Here is a 20,203-nt window from a genome sequence, read left to right as displayed (position 1 = left end):
TATTGTTACCGGAGGAAGCTGATTGAGAGGTTTGGCAATAGAATTAGAAAAATTCTAATTAAATTCTAATTAAAAAATTATATTGTAATGATAAGGGTGCCTGGGTGGCTCAGTAGGTTAAGCGTCTGCCTTCTGCTCAGGTCATGGTCCCAGGGTCCTGGGATCGAGCCCTGCCTGGGTCTCTCTGCTCAGTGGGGAGTCTGCTTCTCCCTCTCCCTTTATGCTCTCTCTCTCTCTCTCACAAATAAATAAATAAAACCTTTTAAAAAAAGGCAACTAATGGCTTTATAAGTTAACTGCTGGTTTTTAACTACCCAGTCAACTAGATTCCTTAGTATATGCAGAGCCCGTGTACTATGGGACCATGTGTCCATTTACATTTATTTTTTTATTTTGATGATTTGTAAATGAATGAAAAACTAAGTCTCTGACCAAACTCCTAAAAAATATATGACTATAGACAATCTGTTTCAATTTGATAAAGGGATTGTGCATAAACTCTACTTCTACCAGAGGAAATATGGTAGACTTCTTATGAAAAGTAATTGATGAAAATAAAGTCATAGTATCTTTCCTTCCCTGGCATCCAGGTATGGAAGCCAGAATTCCAGCCAAATAGAAAAAAACAGAAACATTCCTAATTTTATTTGCTGCTTTTTTGATTAAAAAAAAAAAAAAAAAGATGATGGAGAGTGAAGAGAAAGAGGGACCTGAACGTTCATCTTCTCCAAATAGCCTCTGGTGTAAATGTCAATCTGCACATGGGGACAATGAAGACCTTCCCAAGGTCAGATGGTGTAAAACTCTGCTTGGTTCCCTGTTCCTGCCGTGTTCCAACCTTCCCAATCCTGGTTATTAACTCATTAATCATGCCCTCCCCCAGGTAGGGAAGCTAACAGTATCTAATGATTTCTTGGCCAGTAGCTCAGACTCGCTACCTTTTCATTTTTCTTGAACTCCAATCTGTGGCTATAAATCTGTTGTCTTTCAGTTTCAATCCCCCTCATGCTAGCATGCGCCATGGTGAGCCTTCTTTGGGGAAAGATACTAAGACTTAAAATATCTTTGGCTCTGACTTATGTACCAACAACCGTGTTCAAGAGTTGCTTTCCATTTTATCTGCAAGTGTTCTAGAAATAAAACACCTTTTCTGCCCCAAACTCTCTTATCTATGCTGTAAGTGTCTTTTCTCAGGGAGACCCTGTCCAAGTTTAAGAGCCTAGACTCAGACGTGAGTAAGCCTTCCCTTTCTGCACCCACTCCAGCCAACTTGTGTCACTATTGCTACCTTTAGCCCTATGCCAACTAGAAAGCCCTGGCAACATTTTCTTAAACACCAGCTGCTCACTCCTTGTTTTCTCATTTTCAAACTCTACAGTTCCTTTGAACAGTTCCAAATTACTCAAGTGTGCCAAAACCAATTCGGTCCTTTAGTGAATGTCAGGTTTTCTTGGTAAACATCAGTAACCACCTCTGGTTAGAGGCAATCCTCACCCTGCAACCTCTCTAGCAGATGTTAAGTCACAGTGAAAACAAATCTTAAGCCAACATCTGCCACATAGAATACATTTATTAACAGGCAGGCATAATCACTGAACTTCTTAAGCTTAATTAAGAAGGGTTTATTCTTTCAGCCTCAGGGTCACAGATGAGCACCATCCATGAAAAGCACTCACTCTGAGTGAGGCGCAAGAGGTTCTAATGGCAGGATCTGCAGCCTGTGTAACTGGAACCAGTAGCAAAATGTCTCCAGGTAAAAGGTCCTAGGAATGGAGTGTTGCACTCAGGGCATTGGTTGTTGTCAAGTGTGGTCTTCTCATACTTCAATCATGCAAGGGTCTTTCTTAAACTCCCCTTTACTTTTCACATATCCCCAATCCCATTACTATCCCCAACAAAAGGTTATTTCCTATAGGTCTAATGTAAATTAATTAACCCAAAGGGGCTGATTGATCGTGAGACATTTCCTAGGCTAATTAACTTTCTCTAGAGTGTTAGTTAAATTTAATATGTCCATACACATATCTCATACTACTTACACTGAATTGTTTACAGTTAGTTACGCCCAGAAAATATAACAAGCAAACTAGCTGGTGGGATGGTGGTGGTGAAAGGATCCTTCAATAATGTCCTAGATGACTTAATAAAGTCAAGTGAATAAATAAAGTGAAGTTATTCAGGATTATAAATCAGGCACACTCTAGGTAGAAGTGGATGATAGGATAGGTATAGAGGGCACTTAAGGTCTTGTAACTCTTGAGTCTATAGTTTCCTTTTTTTTTATAGATTTTTTTTTAATTTTCATTTATTTATGATAGTCACAGAGAGAGAGAGAGAGGCAGAGACACAGGCAGAGGGAGAAGCAGGCTCCATGCACCAGGAGCCTGATGTGGGATTCGATCCCGGGTCTCCAGGATCGCGCCCTGGGCCAAAGGCAGGCGCCAAACCGCTGCGCCACCCAGGGATCCCAAGTCTATAGTTTTCTAAAGTCAGTGTTCTTCTTTATCCATCAGGCTTTGTTAGCCTTTGCTAGGATTGCACTATTTTATAGGCCAGAACCTTTCTCACTGTTAGATAAAATGCTAGGAAAAGGCAAAAGAAGAAAATAAACAACAATAACAACAACAAAAAGAGCCAGGGGGACACAGAGTCAGGGGGCCTCTGTGATTTGAGGCCCCCAGAGGACTAGGAAGACCAAAATAATAATTGATTCTTTAGAGAAGGGATATTAAAGAGGGAGCCAAAGCAGGAATCAGGTGTGAAAGTATAAAGTGGGATCCTACTTCACCAGAACTAAGTATTGGCTGGGAATTAATCTCAACTGAAGAACTCTATTACTTACTACAACTAAGAGGACAGATCAAAATGGAACCCCAAGAAGGTTGACTTGAAGTCTGGTCATCAAATTCTGGTTCTAGGACATTCCACATTATTTAGCTCTACTTATTTTCAGAGTTTAAGGTGGGATCCATACTTGGGAGCAGTTAAATGACCTACAAAAATTTTATAGGAACAAAAAGCATCTCCTTGCTTTTTTTCCCAATGTTTTCCTAGTGTTAAGAATAGTTAGGTAATCTCTCACTCTCTCCATAGCTTATGTAGATATCCATAATTTCTACCAAATAATAGAAAAGTGAAAGCCCAAGAGTCCATGTTATCTGTAGAGAGATCAACATATTAGAATTTGATTTGGAAAAACATCAATTACTTGACAATTGTCAGGCAATGATAACTAAGAATTCAATCTATTCTTCTTTAGTTTTATTTCTGCTTTTAGATACTTTGATAAAACTTCAATTGATGTGAATTGTTGTTGTTTAGTTGGTTGCATTTTGTGAGTTAAATAGTAGAAATATTTTAGGACAATCCTCTGACAAAAGACAACCTGTGCTAAAACACCAGGGAATTCCTGCATTGAGTATATAGGTAACGATGGGTAGGTGACATCGACATGAGTATTTACAGAATTATCAGGTGGGAGGATGTTTATCTGCACAAAACATATTTTTTCACCTGTCATGTCAACTTGTTTTACGATTTTATGACCGATGGCTGGTATAATCATGCAGAATATCAATGTTCATTTGACCGAGTCAAATCCATCCATATATCCATTTATCCATTCTTTCAACAAATTTGTATTGTGAAAGGGACACAGAAATAAATAAATCATTAGCTTCCATCCTCAAAGAGTTCACATCCCACCTGGGGAGACAGGTGAACATATTTTGGCAACCTAGTGTGAGCAGAAGATGATACATAATGGGGGCCTGAGGGAAGGGCACAGGTGAAGGGCATGCACCAATACAGACGATGCACACTGACCTTTTACTTTAGTTTTTGGTACAAATCACAGATTATTTCATCAAACTGTTTCTTGAAGAGGTGGCGAATCTGTTTGTTTGCTGTGGGAATGCAAACTGGTGCAACCACTCTGGAAAACAGCACAGAGCTTTCTCAGAAAGTTGAAAATAGAGCTACCCTATGACCCAGCAATTGCACTACTAGGGATTTACCCCAAAGATACAAATGTAGTGATTCGAAGGGGCACTTGCACCCCAATGTTTATAGCAGCAATGTCCACAATAGCCAATCTGTGTAAAGAGCCCAGATGTCCATCAACAGATGAATGGATAAAGAAGATGTGTTACACACACACACACACACACACACGCATGCACACACTGGAATACTACTCAGCCATCAAAAAGAATGAAATCTTGCCACCTGCAACAATGTGGATGGAACTAGAGGGTATTATGTTAAGTGAAATAAGTTAATCAGAGAAAGACAATTATCATATGATCTCACTCATAGGTGGAATTTAAGAAACAAAACGGAGGATCACAGGGGGAGACAGGAAAAAATAAAATAAGATGAAATCAGGGAGGGAGACAAACCATAAGAGACCCTTAATCATAGGAAACAAACTGAGGGTTGCTGGAGGGGAAAGGTAAGGGGATGGGGTAACTGGGTGATGGGCATGAGGGAGGCCATGTGATGAGCACTGGGTGTTAAACAAGACTCATGAATCACTGACCTCTACTTCTGGAACCAATAATACATTATATTTTAATAAATTGAATTTAAATAAAAATATGTAAAAAAATAAAAATTAAAAAGAAATAAAATAAGGCCGACCTATAGTTGGCTTTACATTTTATAAATTGAATATATAAATGTTTCTAATTCTTCTCTTGGAGAAACAAAGGTAACTAATTTTCTAAGTCACTTTTTGGGTACCGATCAGACAATATTCCCCCAGGAGCTAGAAAGGAGCCTTCCAAATAGTAATTGTTGAAAGAAGGTATAAAAGAACCACCTTGTTACGGAGCTTAACATGAAACTCTTTTAGTGAGTTCAGAGATTGGCAAGCTTTTTGTCTTAAAGGATCAGACAGAAATGTTTCGGGCTTTATGGGCCACATGGACTCTGTCACAAAGACTCAGTCATTGTAGCACAGATGAGCTAAATACATAAATGAATGTGCATGGCTATGACCCAATAAACTTTCATATACAAAAGCAGGTGGTGGAACAGATTTGTGGAACAGCTATTTACTGACTCCTGAGTCTTAATTGACTAGTTCGGATCATGTTATAAATATATGTATATACAAATGTGCAAATATTCATTTAATTATATATTAATGCTAGGTAAAATACATGTCTCTTAACATACACTTGGATTTATAAGGATATAGAAGAGACGAACAGTTAGGATTTAGTAAAAATTGGTACAAAAAGATAATTATCATTTGTAATAGAATTCCTAGAGAAATTAGATAGGATAATTTTTTTATAAGATAAGAATAGGTAAGTAATAGAAGGTATGGTTTGTCCACTACAACTCCTTCATGACAAAGATCTTACCAAAGACTTGTTGAATTTGCATCCACATGGTTCCTGTGGGGGGCTGCAAATTAGTCCTGCAATCTAGCTAAATAAGGATAGGTCACCCCATCTAAGCAGAAAATACTAAGGCGAGATCTATTGGAATGCTCAATTCTTGAACCCTGGAAAACACATGTACTTGGTTTAACCCTTTGAGGTCAAGAATCTGTTGAGCTCCACCTTTACCATATAACACCGGGTGAGCAGAAAACAGTCTTCCTCTTTTTGAACTGTGCAGGGTTATCTTTCTTATTATTTCCTTTTGCTGGTCTACCTTGATTGAGTTACCTTCCACCCACTTGGCATCAACAAGGTGTGCCCTCTTCTCATTTCTCATGACGTGGTCTTCAGCCATGAGTTCTCCATAGACTCTACGAATGTGGCAACAATCCAAGTTTCTGAACTGCAGTATTTATTTTTAGGGATATGAGATGCTAGTTTTGAAAGTGACATTAGACATCTTATCCTGTGTTGGTTATAGGTTCATTTATTCCTTCATTCCCCCCTGCCCTCCACAACAACTGTTTATTGAGTGCTTACTCTGTGTCAGGCAAGCAACTAATTGCTGGGGATACAATGTTATGTAAAAAGAAGCATAGCATCCAAACTCCTGGAACATGTACTATAGTTGAGTAACATGTTAATAAAATAATCACACCCAATAACCAAAAAGAAAAAAACAAAACAAAAAAGTACTGAGACACATTCTCTAGGAGAAAGCACATATAACAGAGGAATCCAATAGAGACTTGTGGGTAGGGGCTAAGTCAGGGTACCTTATGGAGGAAGTGCTTCCTAACTTCTTAATATGAAAGCTGAACAGGTGCGTAATGGGGGCAGGAGCTTTCTGGCAGAGAGCACACGTACTACAACACCTCATGGCAGGAGGAGAAATGGCAGTAGGACACCAGGCACATTCCAGGACCTGAAAGGCTGCTGTTTATGGAGCAAGAGAAACAACGGTTCAAGGGCAGGCAGGAGAGAAGGCATCCAGGATGACGGGCATGATGGGGATCTCGATCCTTTACAAGAAATAGGAAATTATCTGAAGGATTTTAAGTTCCACGGTAACATGAACAGATCTGTATTTTGGAAAGAGCACTCAGACCGCTGCATGGAGGCCAGGCTAGAAAGGTCAAGATGGATAAGGCGAGAACAACTTCGATGAGCTCTTTGACACATCTGTGCATTAATTTATTAATTTATTCATTTATTTATTCACTCATTTATTCTTTTTTAAATTTTTTTTATGATAGTCACAGAGAGAGAGAGAGAGCGAGAGAGAGAGGCAGAGACACAGGCAGAGGGAGAAGCAGGCTCCATGCACCGGGAGCCCGACGTGGGATTCGATCCTGGGTCTCCAGGATCGCGCCCTGGGCCAAAGGCAGGCGCCAAACCGCTGCGCCACCCAGGGATCCCTCACTCATTTATTCTTGATGAGCTCTTTGACACATCTGTGCATTAATTTATTAATTTACTCATTTATTTATTGACTCATTTATTCTTCCTCCTGTTAACACTTATTGAGCACCTACAATATGAAAAGCACGATAAAGGATCAAAAGAGAGACAAATCATAGTTTCTGGTCCCTTGAGAGCTTATTAAAAACTTATGTATTTTTCTCCTCACAATTTGAATGTGAAATTGTTGCAATGGTTTGTGTTTGAATGATGTTGATTGACTGGCTAAGAGCAGCTGGAACCTAGAAATTTTTGCTCCAGTGACTTGTGTAATGACAACAACATAATTCGTATTAAAATCCATGACTAACTGGCCTTTTCTACCTTGCTGAAAATCTCTGAAAATGCCTTTAAAATTCGCACACTCTATCTTTAGGTCAGAGACAATTTCTTTTATTTCTCTTTATGTCGTAGACAGAGGGAGATAAATCCCTGACGTGACTTTCTATTCGGAACCTGTCCTTGTAACCATCTCGCTTCCGCTTTCACATCTGGCACATGCTTTCTCAGGTCTCTTTTCTCACCCCTTCTCTTTTTATCATTTTTTTCCATTTTATTTCTGGAATCTACTGGATGTTTCGGCAATGGGAGTTTCTGCTGGAATTCAGTGAATACCATCCTGTCTACACCGCACCCCCTTACTACTACTTTCAGTGTCTGTACTCAATAGAGATTTGGAACTGTTTGTCAGAAACAACCCCAGACAATCCCTCTGGATGCTTAGGTGCAGAAAAAAAACAAAGAACCATTAAGGGATGGAAACAAAGCGCAGATATGACCAAAGACCAATTGGTTCAGACTTAGGCAAGCAATTATTTGTATGTTGTGACTTCACGATCTTTAAGAAAGCCTTCCCTGCAAAAAAAATATTTTCTGTGCCTCTCCATCCCAGAGTTGGTATTAAGAAAGGACACACAACAAAACTTCCTTTTCACCCTTCAGAAGTCAAAATAGACCAAGTTATTTTATGATTAAATACCACCCCGAATTTTAGAGATTTAAAACAAATATTTACTTCTAGTTCATGCCGCATGTCCAGGGCAGGTCAGCTGGGCACTCTGATCTTCGTTGTCCTCACTCAAGGTCCCACTGAGTGATCGCCATGTGGGGCTGTCACTGGCCACAAGCAGACAGCGAGGAAGGAGAAAGCTTGGTGCATCGGACACTTGCTCATTCAGCCTCCATCTCGAAATGGCCCGGGTCTCTTTTGCTCACCTCTCAATGCTCAGAAGTTTCATTGTCACCTGTAATTTCAATGAGAATAAGGAAATTCAATCTGTTCACACATCCAGGCTGGAAACTGGCAATATTTACTGGATGGATCTCTTGTCTGTCATAAGTCTTTTTGAAAATGTCTCTCTTCAAAAAGAAAAAGAAACAAAGAAATAAAACAAACAAAAAAACCCCAAAACATCCTTGAAGGATAATTTGTTATCTCCTAACTCATAATGGAGAGTCTTGTTATATTTTGTTTCCAAAGCAGTAGCATAAGGATACTGGATACCTGGAAGTCACACACAGAAAAAAAAATAAATAAAGGAAAAGTGACTTATAACCATATTTTAATCTAGGGTATGCCTGGGAAGATAGCTGGAAGCTTCAATGTGGATTACTGACTTTGGCTCTCTGCATATTACAGATGCGGATCTCTTTTAAACAGAAGACTCAACGCACAGCAATTTCTTTGTCGCAGGCAAACCAGTTGCCAATTCAAAAGAGAAAGTCATTTGACTTTTCCATTCAGTTCATGTAATGAATCAATAAAATACACTTGAGTGGATTTGAGAGCACGACTTATAGAGAGACCTAACACAGAAGCACAGGCAGGCATGCCCAGGCCTCTGCAGTGCTGGCACTCACATTTGCACGCCTAAGTAGACACTCTCTTACCCATATCTACTCTTCTAACCGATTTTCTTCGTACAACAGAGGACAAGTGCACAGACAGATGCAGACTTACGCTGTATATGAATATTATTGAGAGACAGAGAGGAGAAGGGAACAATAGAGAACTAACAAAAGGTGGAAATGCAGGCCAAGCTGGAATAAAAAGGAAGGGCATGACACACTAAAAAGAGGACATAAAAAAAAAAAAAAGGCAGGAAAGAGAGAGAAGAGAAAGAGCAAGGGAACGAATGAGGGAAGCAATGTATTCATGGGGGGGAAAAAAGACACCGTAAGAAAATGTGGGTTCATGTGGGGGGTTCTGACCAATTGTCCTGCAAAGGTGGGAATGTGAATGCTGATGGGAAAGAGTGGATGGGATGGGGACATGTTGAAAAAGAGGAGTCAAAAGACTCAATAAATGTAATGGCAAGGAGCGTAACTCATGTCATCTACTAAATGTCGAGGCACGTGAACTAACAGCTTTCAGCTACTTCAGTGGTATCAGCAAGCTCCGTGTGGTACTACGATCCAGGTGTCGCCTGTACACAAGTTATCAATTCGCAGAATGCTCACGAAGATCACGCGAGGTGGATTCCTAGTTATCCTCACTCTAAACAGGTGAGAACACTAGGGGTAGCAAAGCTAAGGGATTAATCTAGGGTTGCATAGCGAATGAATAGTAGAACTAGGGTTAGGACCTGGGTTTAGCACCAGAGTCTGAGTGCTTATTGCATCTCATTTCCTTGGCAGGAAGAAAGTACTGTGGTCCTCATGGACATACGAAAGTACAGATGCCCAAGTGTTCTCTCATTCATTTATTAAGTTGTTCATCCATTCATCGATTCTTTCTTTCCTTCATTCAATCCTCCAGAATTTCTTGAGGTTATATATGACTGGTTCGGTGCGAGGCATTTGGTAGGTAAAGATGGTTTAGATGAAGCTCATTGCTTTCAAAGGGCTCGCAGGTTATAGGGTAAGATACAAAAGTTAGCACCTAAGTTCAACTGGCGGGTCTTTAGGTTTTGTGTTAAATGCCCGTGCTGTGTTCAGCAGGAGTACAAGGGGTGGTGTGGACAATTTCATCTGGAAAGGTAAGAACTAGTTTATAGGGCTGAGGCTTGACGTGTTACCAGGTAGACGATATGAAAGTGGCATTCTAATTGAAGGGGGCAGTAAAAGCCCAATGCATGGAGGCCTGAAATATTTGGTTGTTGAGAGGAACATAAATATTTTCATTCGTAAAGGCGAGGGGGACAGGATGATGTTGAAAAATTAATGCTGATAATGGAGGATGTATGTGTGCATATGCATGTGCACATGCGTGTGAACAGAGGGGTGGCTCAGTTGGGTAAAAATCTGACTCTTGAGGGGGATCCCTGGGTGGCTCAGTGGTTTAGCACCTGCCTTTGGCCCAGGGTGCGATCCTGGAGTCCCAGGATCGAGTCCCACGTCGGGCTCCCTGCATGGAGCCTGCCTCTCCCTCTGCCTGTGTCTTTGCTTCTCTCTCTCTCTCTCATAAATAAATAAATCTTAAAAAAAAAAAAAAAGAATCTGACTCTTGATTTTGGCTCAGGCCATGACCTCGGGGTAGTGAGATCAAGCCAAAGTTCAGGTTCCACACAGGGCCTGGAGCCTGCTTACGATCCTCTCCCTCTGCCTCTGCCCCTCCCCATCCTTTCTCTCCCCTTCTCTCTCTCTCTAAGAAAATAAATAAATAAATAATATGTGTGCAGAAAAAGCCCAGTTGAGGCTGGCAATATAATAAACAGTGGTCAACGGTGCTATGCAAAAGAGTGCACACCCTGTATTTTTATCAAGAAAGGATTGGGGATGATTGAATGACGCTATCAAATTGGTCTTGGGGAGACTCATGTTGGCCGTGGAAAACAAACTGCAGAAAGCAGAGCTTGGAGGCAGAGCTACTGGTTAGTAGGCTACTGCTTATTGGGAACGCAGAAGTCCCCGTGAGGACAGAGCTGAGGCCGTGGAGTCGGTAATGGAGAGAGTGGAGAGAATGGATCAGAGACAGCGGAGAGCTGTCTTCATCTTCTCAGCAACAGAAATGTGTGGTGGTGGTGGTGGTGGTGGTGGTGGTGGTGGTGGTGGTGTCGAGAAAAAGAGCCTAGAAGGACTCCCAGTTTTCAGGATTTTGGTGGGGGGATGATGGTAAGTTTGAGAACACCAGAGGAGATATTCTTTGAGGAAAAAAAAGTCTACTGGTGAGCGTTTGAGACAGAGAGCTTTGAGGCTTTCCAGTGGATATGAAAGCTGAGACTGCCCAAGGTCATGCCATTTTTAACTCTGGTACCAAGGCTCCCAATTTGTATTCCAAAGTGCTTAACTCTACAAAGAAATCAGCAATTATTTATTGTGCAACTATGAGCAAGTTCCTTTGGCAAATACAAAGAGGTCTCTAGTAAGGAGAAATGATCTACCTATTATTATTTAAAATCATTTGATATCCATAATTAATTTGCCATGGCATTATTCGCTTTTTCTTAGAAATAATTGGTTTCTATTTTCTCTTTCATGTCTCTTTGACCACGAAACACTCATAGCCTGGTTATATTTTTCATTTATTTCTTCACAATATGTATACTCTCTCTTCCTCTCAAGATGGAACAGTTTTGATGCCAAAAATAATGGTATTGAAATAATTCTTCACTTGGGACTAATCTTAGCCCAATTGAAATGTATGTAAATGGACCTAAATTAGGTCCTGGATTTCCTCTATTTTCTGATGTTGTCGCTCTTTATTGTTATTGGCTTCTCCTGCATAATTTTACCTATAAGGTGTTGTTAGTCAGAAAGTACCCATAGAAACTAGAAATATCGTTTATTCTGGACATAAACTTTTCCTGGTCCTGGGAGTTCTTAAGTGGCTTTTTGTGTCATAGAAAGTGCTTAATTACGTGCTTACTAATAATCCATTTACTAATTGGCATATGGGAACAGCTAGATCTGTGAACTCTTAATTAAATGTAAAGCTCCCCATGTCGCCTTCTTTTTCTTTAAGCTGCATGTTACTCCTTAGTAAAGCTGGTATTGTCTTGGAAACATTGAAAAGTTTTTAGAGTATACACATACGTCTAAGCCTTGGCTATTAATTTATTTGCAGTGAACAAAGTATGTTACTTCATGCTTTCCAATTTTCTCATAGTCTCTCCGAAGGCCATGACCATACCGTCATCATCCTTCCATCCAGAGGGGTCTTGTAAATTGGAGACACTTAGTAGGACTTGTTGAATGAATATATGGCTGTTATTTACACTACCCATTAATAGTTAAGTATCTCATCCAAAGCCCCAATGGGTAGACTGCACCCAAGAAGTCAGAATTTTGGCTCATGGAGTAACGCAGAGGCAATATGGCATAGTAGTTCAGCCCGGAGGCCATGGGGCCATACTGCTGGGCTCTATCCTGGCTCTACAGGTAGGAGACTAGACTGAGCTGTCTGTGCCTCAAATTTCTCACCAGTGAAAACAGGAATAATAAAAGCCTAATCCTTACCTGTTTAAATTAATCCATGCAAAATATCTGGAATGGGATCTATTGTGTTGTACAAGTGAAGACACTGCACGGTGATTTTTATTATTTGCATTACTATGATTATTATTTGCAAAATATGCCTCAGAGGCAAAAGCTGCCAATCAGGTAGCCTCACGAAATGCACAGCATACTTCTGTTTTGCGTTACCGGAATGTTTTCTTTGCTTTGGGACGTAGTTCAATAACTGGAAAATGCATTTAATCTATAATTTCATGAAAAGAAGGCAAAAGGATTTCCTTTCAAATTACTCTTTGTGACTGTTTGATGTGAGTCGCTTTTAAAATCTCAGAAACCACCAGGATATCCTGAATGCATGATATATTTGATTTGCAAGTTAGATAAGGATTTGCAAAATTACTTTATAAACAGAGTTACTCTGTTTGAGGAAGGTAATATGCAGAGTTCATCCAATCTGGTATACGTGATACTTAGTCATTAGAAAATGAAATGTGACCTAAATACATTAATGTAACAGAGTAGTTTTGGAATTGTTTATAAGGCCAGTTACTCCCACTTTCCAGCTGTTTCTTCTTTCAGAAGCTTGGAGCCTAGTGGACATATTAGAACCATCCATCTCAATTAAACTTCCAGGGAAAAATGGAGCTTGGCCAGGCCACGGTTTTGACCTAAGAATTACCAGATGGGTACTTGCTCTAGTTTTTGTTTGTTTGTTTGTTTGTTTTGTTTTTAATGATAATTTGGTGAATATAGAACAGACTTGCCATCCAAGTAAACATTGAAATTAGTGAAGCATTCTGGGGAAAAGTACAGGATAGCACTTAGTTCTGTGAAAACAAGAAAATTTATGCTTTAGTTCTTAATTTTTCACAGATTTATATACTCATTCGAGCGGATGACTCAGATGGGAAGGTGTAGTTAAAGTGTATATATGTTTATTATATAGAATACATGGCAATATTTTAAAATTTGTAAATACAGTGAGAGGCTATTCTTGTTGAATTCTGGTACTTCAAAGTAGGTAAAAATCGGCATGATTAAATTATGTTGTGAGACCAAATGCATCTTGTAGAAACGTATTATCCATATGCTATTCTCATTAACATCCTTATGCCTCTTTTTATTAGTTCAGATTCTCTTTCTATCAATAAGTATCTGTATATTTGTATGAGTTAGTGTATATAATACAGAAAAATGCACATATTACCATATAGAACTTTAAGATTTATGAGTTCCCCAGGGCATACAGAAAAGTAGTTCCCCACAACAGTAATGCCAAGTCTATATGGCTGGGCCCTAAAAAGGAAGCTCTCCAAAATATCTGTTCAAAAAACACAGTCTTATAATAAATTTTTTAAATGTGCAATATTGTAAGATATGGGGAAAGAAAAATCAGACAAAACCAATTTTGTCCCCCCCCGCCCCCGCCAATTCCTTGTCTTTCATTCTTGTTCCTCATGTGGAAATCTTCTTAGAGACTAGAGTATGAAGGATAAGGAATCTCTAAGGAGTGACCCCCCAATCCCATTTGTGGGAGAGTAATTCAAACAGAAGGTTCTGCGTTGCCCTAGCCTGGGCAGAAACAAATTTAGATTTACTGGCAACCAATTAGTTGTCAATTCTTCTGCAGGATTGGCTGCCTTAGGACATGCTCCAAAAAGGAGTGGGTAGGAAGAGCTTAGTCACGACCTCCCCAGGCTGGCTCTCAAATCACAGGCAGTGCACTGAGCTCCATCACAGAGAGAAGAAAGAAATCAGACTGGATCTGTCAGGTACCTGCGGAAGCTGGACGATCCCTGAAGATCCCCGGCAGTGAAATACCAGCATAGATGCAGCGAGACAAGGAGAGGTCCACTGCCTGCAATCAGCTTTTCTGATTTCCAGTTCCCTTCATGTGCTTGGAAATCAAATCACAGCTACCCACTTCAGCAACGTTGCAAAACATTTTGTGGGGAATAAGTAAAAATTGTGGTTTATAATGAATTTTCGGAATCTGGTTTTTATTGAAGTCTGCCTCAAGTAAGTGCACACCCAAATCTATAGGCTGTTCTAACATAGAGTTTTTTAAAAAATGGTGAAAATCATCCCAAAGAGCTTTCAGCTTTGTGAAGTTCCATATAAATGGGTCATATGGCAATGGGATTGCAAACCTATTAAGGGTGCCAATGGGAAAGCCTAATTATTTTTTAGAAATCATTCAAAATAGATGCAAATTTTAAAGCAAAACAAACCGAAGCATCTATAATGCAGCATTAGAATCCAGAAGTTAAAAAAAAAAACAAAAAACAACTACACTGGCAAATATGAAAATAATCTATGAAGATATTTACAAAAACTGTGACATTCCGAAAAGAGACATTTTGTTGGAGCATAGCAGTTACCGTGGGGACGCAACCACGAGGTGTTCAACTTCCATCATCAAAACGTAAACAGTTTAGCAGTCGTCTAAGTGGAAAAGTGATAGAGATCTTAATGAAGATGGACCGCCAGAAAAGGAAGACAGGAAAATACAGTAGGGAATGAAGGGTTCACACCAAGGAGAAGAGGGTTAGATCCCCTCCTTGCAAGGTCTTGAACGGCAGCTTTTTATCTTTGGGAATTTCAATTAGCCTCTGCCATGGGCCAGTCGGGAAGGGAATATTCATGAGGCTGGAGGCTGGGTGGTGAGGAGGCTGGATGGTTGGTGGGGAGGCTGGATGGTTAGTGGGGAGCTGGGTGGTTGGTGGGGAGCTGGGTGGTTGGTGGGGAGTCTGGGTGTTGGGGAGCTGGGTGGTTGGTGGGGAGCTGGGTGGTTGGTGGGGAGCTGGGTGGTTGTTGGGGAGCTGGGTGGTGGGGAGCTGGCTGGTTGGTGGGGAGGCTGGGTGGTTGGTGGGGAGGCTGGGTGGTGGGGAGCAGGGTGGTTGGTGGGGAGGCTGGATGGTTAGTGGGGAGCTGGGTGGTTGTTGGGGAGGCTGGGTGGTGGGGAGCTAGGTGGTTGGTGGGGAGGCTGGATGGTTAGTGGGGAGCTGGGTGGTTGGTGGGGAGGCTGGGTTGTTGGTGGGGGTCTGGGTGGTGGGGAGCTGGGTGGTTGGTGGGGAGGCTGGGTGGTTGGTGGGGGTCTGGGTGGTTGGTGGGGAGGCTGGATGGTTAGTGGGGAGCTGGGTGGTTGGTGGGGAGGTTGGGTGGTTGGTGGGGAGGCTGGGTGGTTGGTGGGGGGGCTGGGTGGTGGGGAGCTGGGTGGTTGGTGGGGAGGCTGGGTGGTTGGTGGGGAGGCTGGGTGGTTGGTGGGGGGCTGGGTGGTGGGGAGCTGGGTGGTTGGTGGGGAGGCTGGGTGGTTGTTGGGTCTGGGTGGTGGGGAGCTGGGTGGTTGGTGGGCGGGCTGGGTGGGTGGTGGGGAGGCTGGGTGGGTGGTGGGCGGGCTGGGTGGGTGGTGGGGAGGCCGGGTGGGTGGTGGGGAGGCTGGGTGGTGGGCCCTCCTCCGGGAGCCAGCATAGGAGGGGAGCAAATGTCGGCTTGGGCTGGAGCCCACGCAGTGCTTGTTCAGAAAGTGGTGATTAACAGGTTAAAAAGAACAGCTTGAAATATTTACCATGTAAAGGTCTTACTCTCCTCCCGTCATCTTGGAAGCAAAGCTGAAATTTACTGTTAGGTTAGCGGTGTCTGTGGCCAGGAAAACTGCACCATCTAGGGAAAAAAAAAGTCTGGATTTTTGGTTCGTAACTAACGAAATTGAAGGGTTTGGCACATATGGACTCCACATGTAATAAGAGAAAAGCAAATCGGCATATTCCCCCCCCCTTAAAAGTGTCTGACGTGTGTAACAACTTCTCCAAGAGCTAACCCCTCGGTGGGCTGCCTAACATTCGGCCTTACGTGCAGCACAACAGGGAGAACGTCTCTCGCTCTTTTTTTTTTTTTCTGTTCAAGTTGCACGTTTTGGATTTTAATGCCTGCGATAAAACGGGAGAGCAGGGAGACGGATCACACAAGGCGCTGAAGGCGCGCTCCGGGGATGGCATCCCAACAGGTGCCCCTCCCGGCGGGGAGCCCCGCGCCCAGAATTGACCCGGGTCCGCGAGGCCGGTGCCTCTGCGCGGGGTGCGGGGTGCAGGGGCGGGGTGCGGGTGCAGGGGTGCAGGGGCGGGGTGCGGGTGCAGGGGTGCAGGGGTGCAGGGGGCGGCGTGCGGGTGCAGGGGCGGGGTGCAGGTGCACCCGGCGGGTGCAGGGGGTGAGGCGCAGGGGGCGGGTGCAGGGGGCGAGTGCAGGGGTGCAGGGGGCGGCAGGTAAACTTTTGTAGATCTTTGTTGGCCAGTCCGACCATCACGCGAGGAAGATGCCGCGGGGGAAGCGCGGCTGAGGGCGCCCCAGGGCGGGGGGGGGGGTGGCACAAGGTCTGCGAACCGGCTCGCGGGGCCGCCAGGGGGGCGTCGGCAGCCCTGGGGCTCGGCGGGGCCCCGGTCCCGGTGGCGGCAGGAGTGTGGAGGACCGAGCGGCGCACCCAACGGGGCTCGGGAAACCCAAGAAACTTCCCGCTGCTTCCAGGCAGCGCGCGGGGGACTCGGTCCCGCGTGGACGCGCCCGGTGACCCGGGGCGGGGGAGGGGGCTGCCCGGGTCCCGCCCTCCTGCCCTCCCTCCAGCGGGGGTGGCCCCTCCCTTGGAGCCAGGGCAGGTGCAGCGCGGGGGAGCGAGGCCGTACGGGTGTCCGCGTTCCCGACTGCGCAGCGGCCCCCACCCGGGCCCCCGCACCCTGGAGGCCTCGGGGCGCCCCGCGGGGGGTGGGGGGCGGGCAGCAGCGCTCGGGGCGCCCCGGGGAGCCGCCGCAGGTGCAGGTGCGGGGAGCAGCGGGCGGTTCCCCGCGGCGGGGGGGGCGGGGGGGGTCCCTGCGCCGCGGGGGAGCTCGGCGGCCCTGCCCGCGGCCTGGCTCCGCCCCTCCAGGCGTGGGGCTCGTGCCCGCTCGGCCCGCGCGCCCCGCCCCCCCCCGCCCGCCACTACGGCCGCCCCCGCCTCCCTCCGCCGCCGCCTCCCTCCGCCCGCCGCCCGCCGCCCGCCGCTCCCGCTCCGGCTCCCGCTCCCGCTCGCTCGGCTGCTGCAGTCGCCGGCTCGCTCCCCGCTCCCGCTCCCGCTCCGGCTCCCGCTCCCGCTCGCGCTCAAGTTTCCCTTCCGCTCGGACCGGGGCCGGGGAGCAGAGCGCCGAGCCCGCCTGCCGCCGCAGGTAAGGTCGCCGCGCCGGTCCCCGCAGGGACCCCACCCCCACCCCCCACCCCGGCGGGGTCCGGTCCCCGCCGCGTCCCCAGCTCATTGCAAAAAAAAAAAAAAGCCCCAGAACCCAAGCCCACTCGGGTAGTCCTGGCCCGGAGCGGATCTGCAAGTACGGGCAGGCTCTTGTGCAGTGCTCAACTTTGCACCCCGGGCTGGCGCTCCCCGCGGCTCGCGCTCCGCGGCTCGGGGGCGGCTGTCACGCGCGTGGATCCGGAGCCGGGGCCTCGGGCAGGGGGGGCGCTGCTGGAGGCGGGGGAGCGGGCAGGCGGGCCGCGGGGCCCCAGGGACAGCGCAGCCCGACCAGGGGGCTGGCCGCGGGGGTTGCGGGGGGCGCCCGGGGACCCCCCTGCGCGCGCCTCCCCCCTGCGCTCCCGCCGGGTCCCCTCTGCGGCCCCCACGTCCGCTCGCGGTCCCGCGTGTCGCCCTCGCGCGTGTGCCAGCTCGACAGTCCGCCCACCACGGACCGGGCTGGGGCCAGTGCGAAGTCGGAGCATTTGGTCATCCTGCCGTCAGGACAGAAAAAAAAAAAAAGACAAAAAAAAAGGGAAAAAAGAAAAAAGAACAAAAAGGAACAAAAAAGAAAAAAGAAGAAGAAAAAGAAAGGAAGAGAAGGGCAGACCAGACCCCCTCCCCCGCCCCGCACCTGCTCCTCCCTCCCTCCCTCCTCCATCCCCCCCCCCCCCCATCCTCACACCTTACGCTGCTCCGAGGGAATAATTCTGCAGCTTTCACTCCGATTCTCAATTGAACCGACATCCTCTGGGGGCTCCCCGGCTGCGGGAACGGGATGTAATCTTAAGTGTATTTTTTCCCCCCTTGCATGGCTTTGCGAAGAGCGGCAATGAAGGCGAAATCCGACACCTACAACATGCGGCTGCTGCTGCTGGTTGTCCTGCTGTGGGACCCGGCCAGGTGAGACGTCTGTTCCTTGGGTTGGACTTTTTAAATTCAGGGTAAAGGGTGTGTATTTTTTTTTTTCTTTTTGTTTTGTTTTGTTTTTCTTTTTTTTTTTTCTTTCTTTCTTTTTTTTTTTTTTTTGGAATGCGGTTCCAGGCTGGGGCGGCCTTTGAGAAGCTGAAGTATTTTGTAGAGTCCGTTCTAGGTGAAGAAAGGTTGTATCAGAAAATTGAACTGTGAAGTCGCAGAGGCTATAAAAAAGTTCACCGCTTCGTGTCTTTTTGGTGATAAAATGCCAAAGCGATCGGAAACGTTTTCTTGGAAAGAAAGGAAAAACACCTAAGAAAAGAATATCCTTTGAATGGCATTTTTTTTTTTTACAATGGATTGAAGTGGTTAAGTTATATGCGTTTATAATAACACCAAAATTCAGTAAAATAGCCAGCAGGTTTTTTTTTTTTTAAAGCCAAACATATAAGCACAAGCTAAAAGGATTTGATTAACTTATTTTTTTTTTCTTCCTTCCTCCTTTCTTTCTTTCTTTTTCTTTATTTTAGTGGTTTTGGCTCTTTGAGTCCACATAGAGAACCCAAAGGATGTGTGAGTCTTTAACCTCTAGGTGGAGGTAGTATACAACTTCATAATCACAAACAATAAAACAAAAGCCTGATTTATTAATCAACTTTTCGTATTATTGAGTTAGAGCTCTTTTATTCCTAAAATGGTGACTGTCATGAATAGTGCTTATTTTAAAGTGTAACTACTTTTGTTTTGCCTGTGTTCTACAAACATGCAATTAATTTTTATTGCTTTCAATAACACCATCTTATTTGTAGTCTTTTCTGATTTGTAGCATCAGTGGGCATTTTTATTATCTAAATTTTGATACGATTTTCAAAATATCAGAGGACTTCAAATACAAGAGATACAAGGATGTTCATGTAACCATTCATTATAAAATTATGTCTTTACTATTTTCATTTCCCTTTTCATTTTTCATTTTCCTGTCCGAGGAATTGTCAGACTATGAAGATACTTTCTAGAATTCAGAATGAATCTCTTCGTTAGGGCTTGTTTTTAATTGAAAATTGGCTCCTCATTTAACATCTTAATATTGGATTTAGAAAAATAGAGTATGACACGTGACTAAAGAACACTTTTCAGTGAAAACCTCTATGTGGAACTTTATGATTATCATAGTGATTGGTTTTAAGATTAGCCGAAGGTAATATAGAAACTTTTGGTGCTGGGGTTTTGATGAACTGATTTGCTTACATAATTTTTAAATGTTTACCTTTATATCAGTGGTTTAATATTTTCTCTGCCCTGAAGACAACATTCCTTTGAAGTTGGTTACCCATTTTTTAAATGTATCATGACTATTTTTAGTTACTGTGTAGTCATTTAAATGCAAATGGACTCTATCAATGATATTGTATCCAATACACCTTGATCAGAATGCAGTTATGCATGATCTTTGATTTTAAGGGACTGAACACCCCATGGTCAATTAATAACCATGGAGGATCCTCGGTGCTAAACCCTATTTTGCTCTACTAGTTTTCTGTTCTATATTTGACCAGTAATGCTCATGCCAGTATTTTATTCTATTATATAAATGATTCTTTTTTTGGGCCAGTAATTTAAATCTCTGAATCATTCTAGGGGAAAAAAAAATGGCAGTGAAAAGGGACATTCTGTTTTATGCATCCAGTTGCTTCTGCACCAAATTGCTGGATGTCACAAAATCAGGTCTCTGGCTTTCTGATGGAGAAATAATGGAGAAAATCACTGTTTCTAACCCTCTTCTGGCGATATT

General features: G+C 44.2%; 1 protein-coding gene and 1 long non-coding RNA gene across 24 annotated transcripts in view; one reads left to right on the top strand and one right to left on the bottom strand.

The window, feature by feature from the left end:
- Nucleotides 1-18,405, bottom strand: part of LOC140604037 (uncharacterized) — a 34,268-nt gene extending 15,863 nt beyond the window's left edge. Inside the window, exons 1-4 of one of the 4 annotated variants that reach the window (XR_012007081.1) lie at nucleotides 18,182-18,405; nucleotides 15,817-15,911; nucleotides 7,870-8,098; nucleotides 3,825-3,934 (exon numbers count right to left, since the gene is read on the bottom strand). This is a non-coding gene — a long non-coding RNA (uncharacterized lncRNA). Of the gene's footprint in view, nucleotides 1-3,824; nucleotides 3,935-7,842; nucleotides 8,099-15,816; nucleotides 15,912-18,181 lie in introns of those variants that run through there. The other 3 variants (XR_012007080.1, XR_012007078.1, XR_012007079.1) reach the window with 3 other exon arrangements.
- Nucleotides 16,115-20,203, top strand: part of GABRA2 (gamma-aminobutyric acid type A receptor subunit alpha2) — a 163,626-nt gene continuing 159,537 nt past the window's right edge. For 9 of the 20 annotated variants that reach the window (XR_012007073.1, XR_012007072.1, XR_012007071.1 and 6 more), the window contains exon 1: nucleotides 18,176-18,399. Coding sequence is in view for 12 of the 20 variants with exons in the window: in XM_072774936.1 (XP_072631037.1) it covers nucleotides 18,308-18,399 (92 nt within the window). In the remaining 8 variants the exon portion in view is untranslated. Of the gene's footprint in view, nucleotides 16,255-17,281; nucleotides 17,441-18,175; nucleotides 18,400-20,203 lie in introns of those variants that run through there. The other 11 variants (XR_012007077.1, XR_012007076.1, XM_072774941.1 and 8 more) reach the window with 4 other exon arrangements.

The sequence above is a fragment of the Canis lupus genome, chromosome 14 (genome assembly GCF_048164855.1).
Source record: "Canis lupus baileyi chromosome 14, mCanLup2.hap1, whole genome shotgun sequence".
NCBI classification, from domain to species: Eukaryota; Metazoa; Chordata; class Mammalia; order Carnivora; family Canidae; genus Canis; species Canis lupus.
The sequence above is the reverse complement of the archived record's forward strand: the minus strand, read 5'-3'. Positions and strand labels throughout refer to the sequence as shown.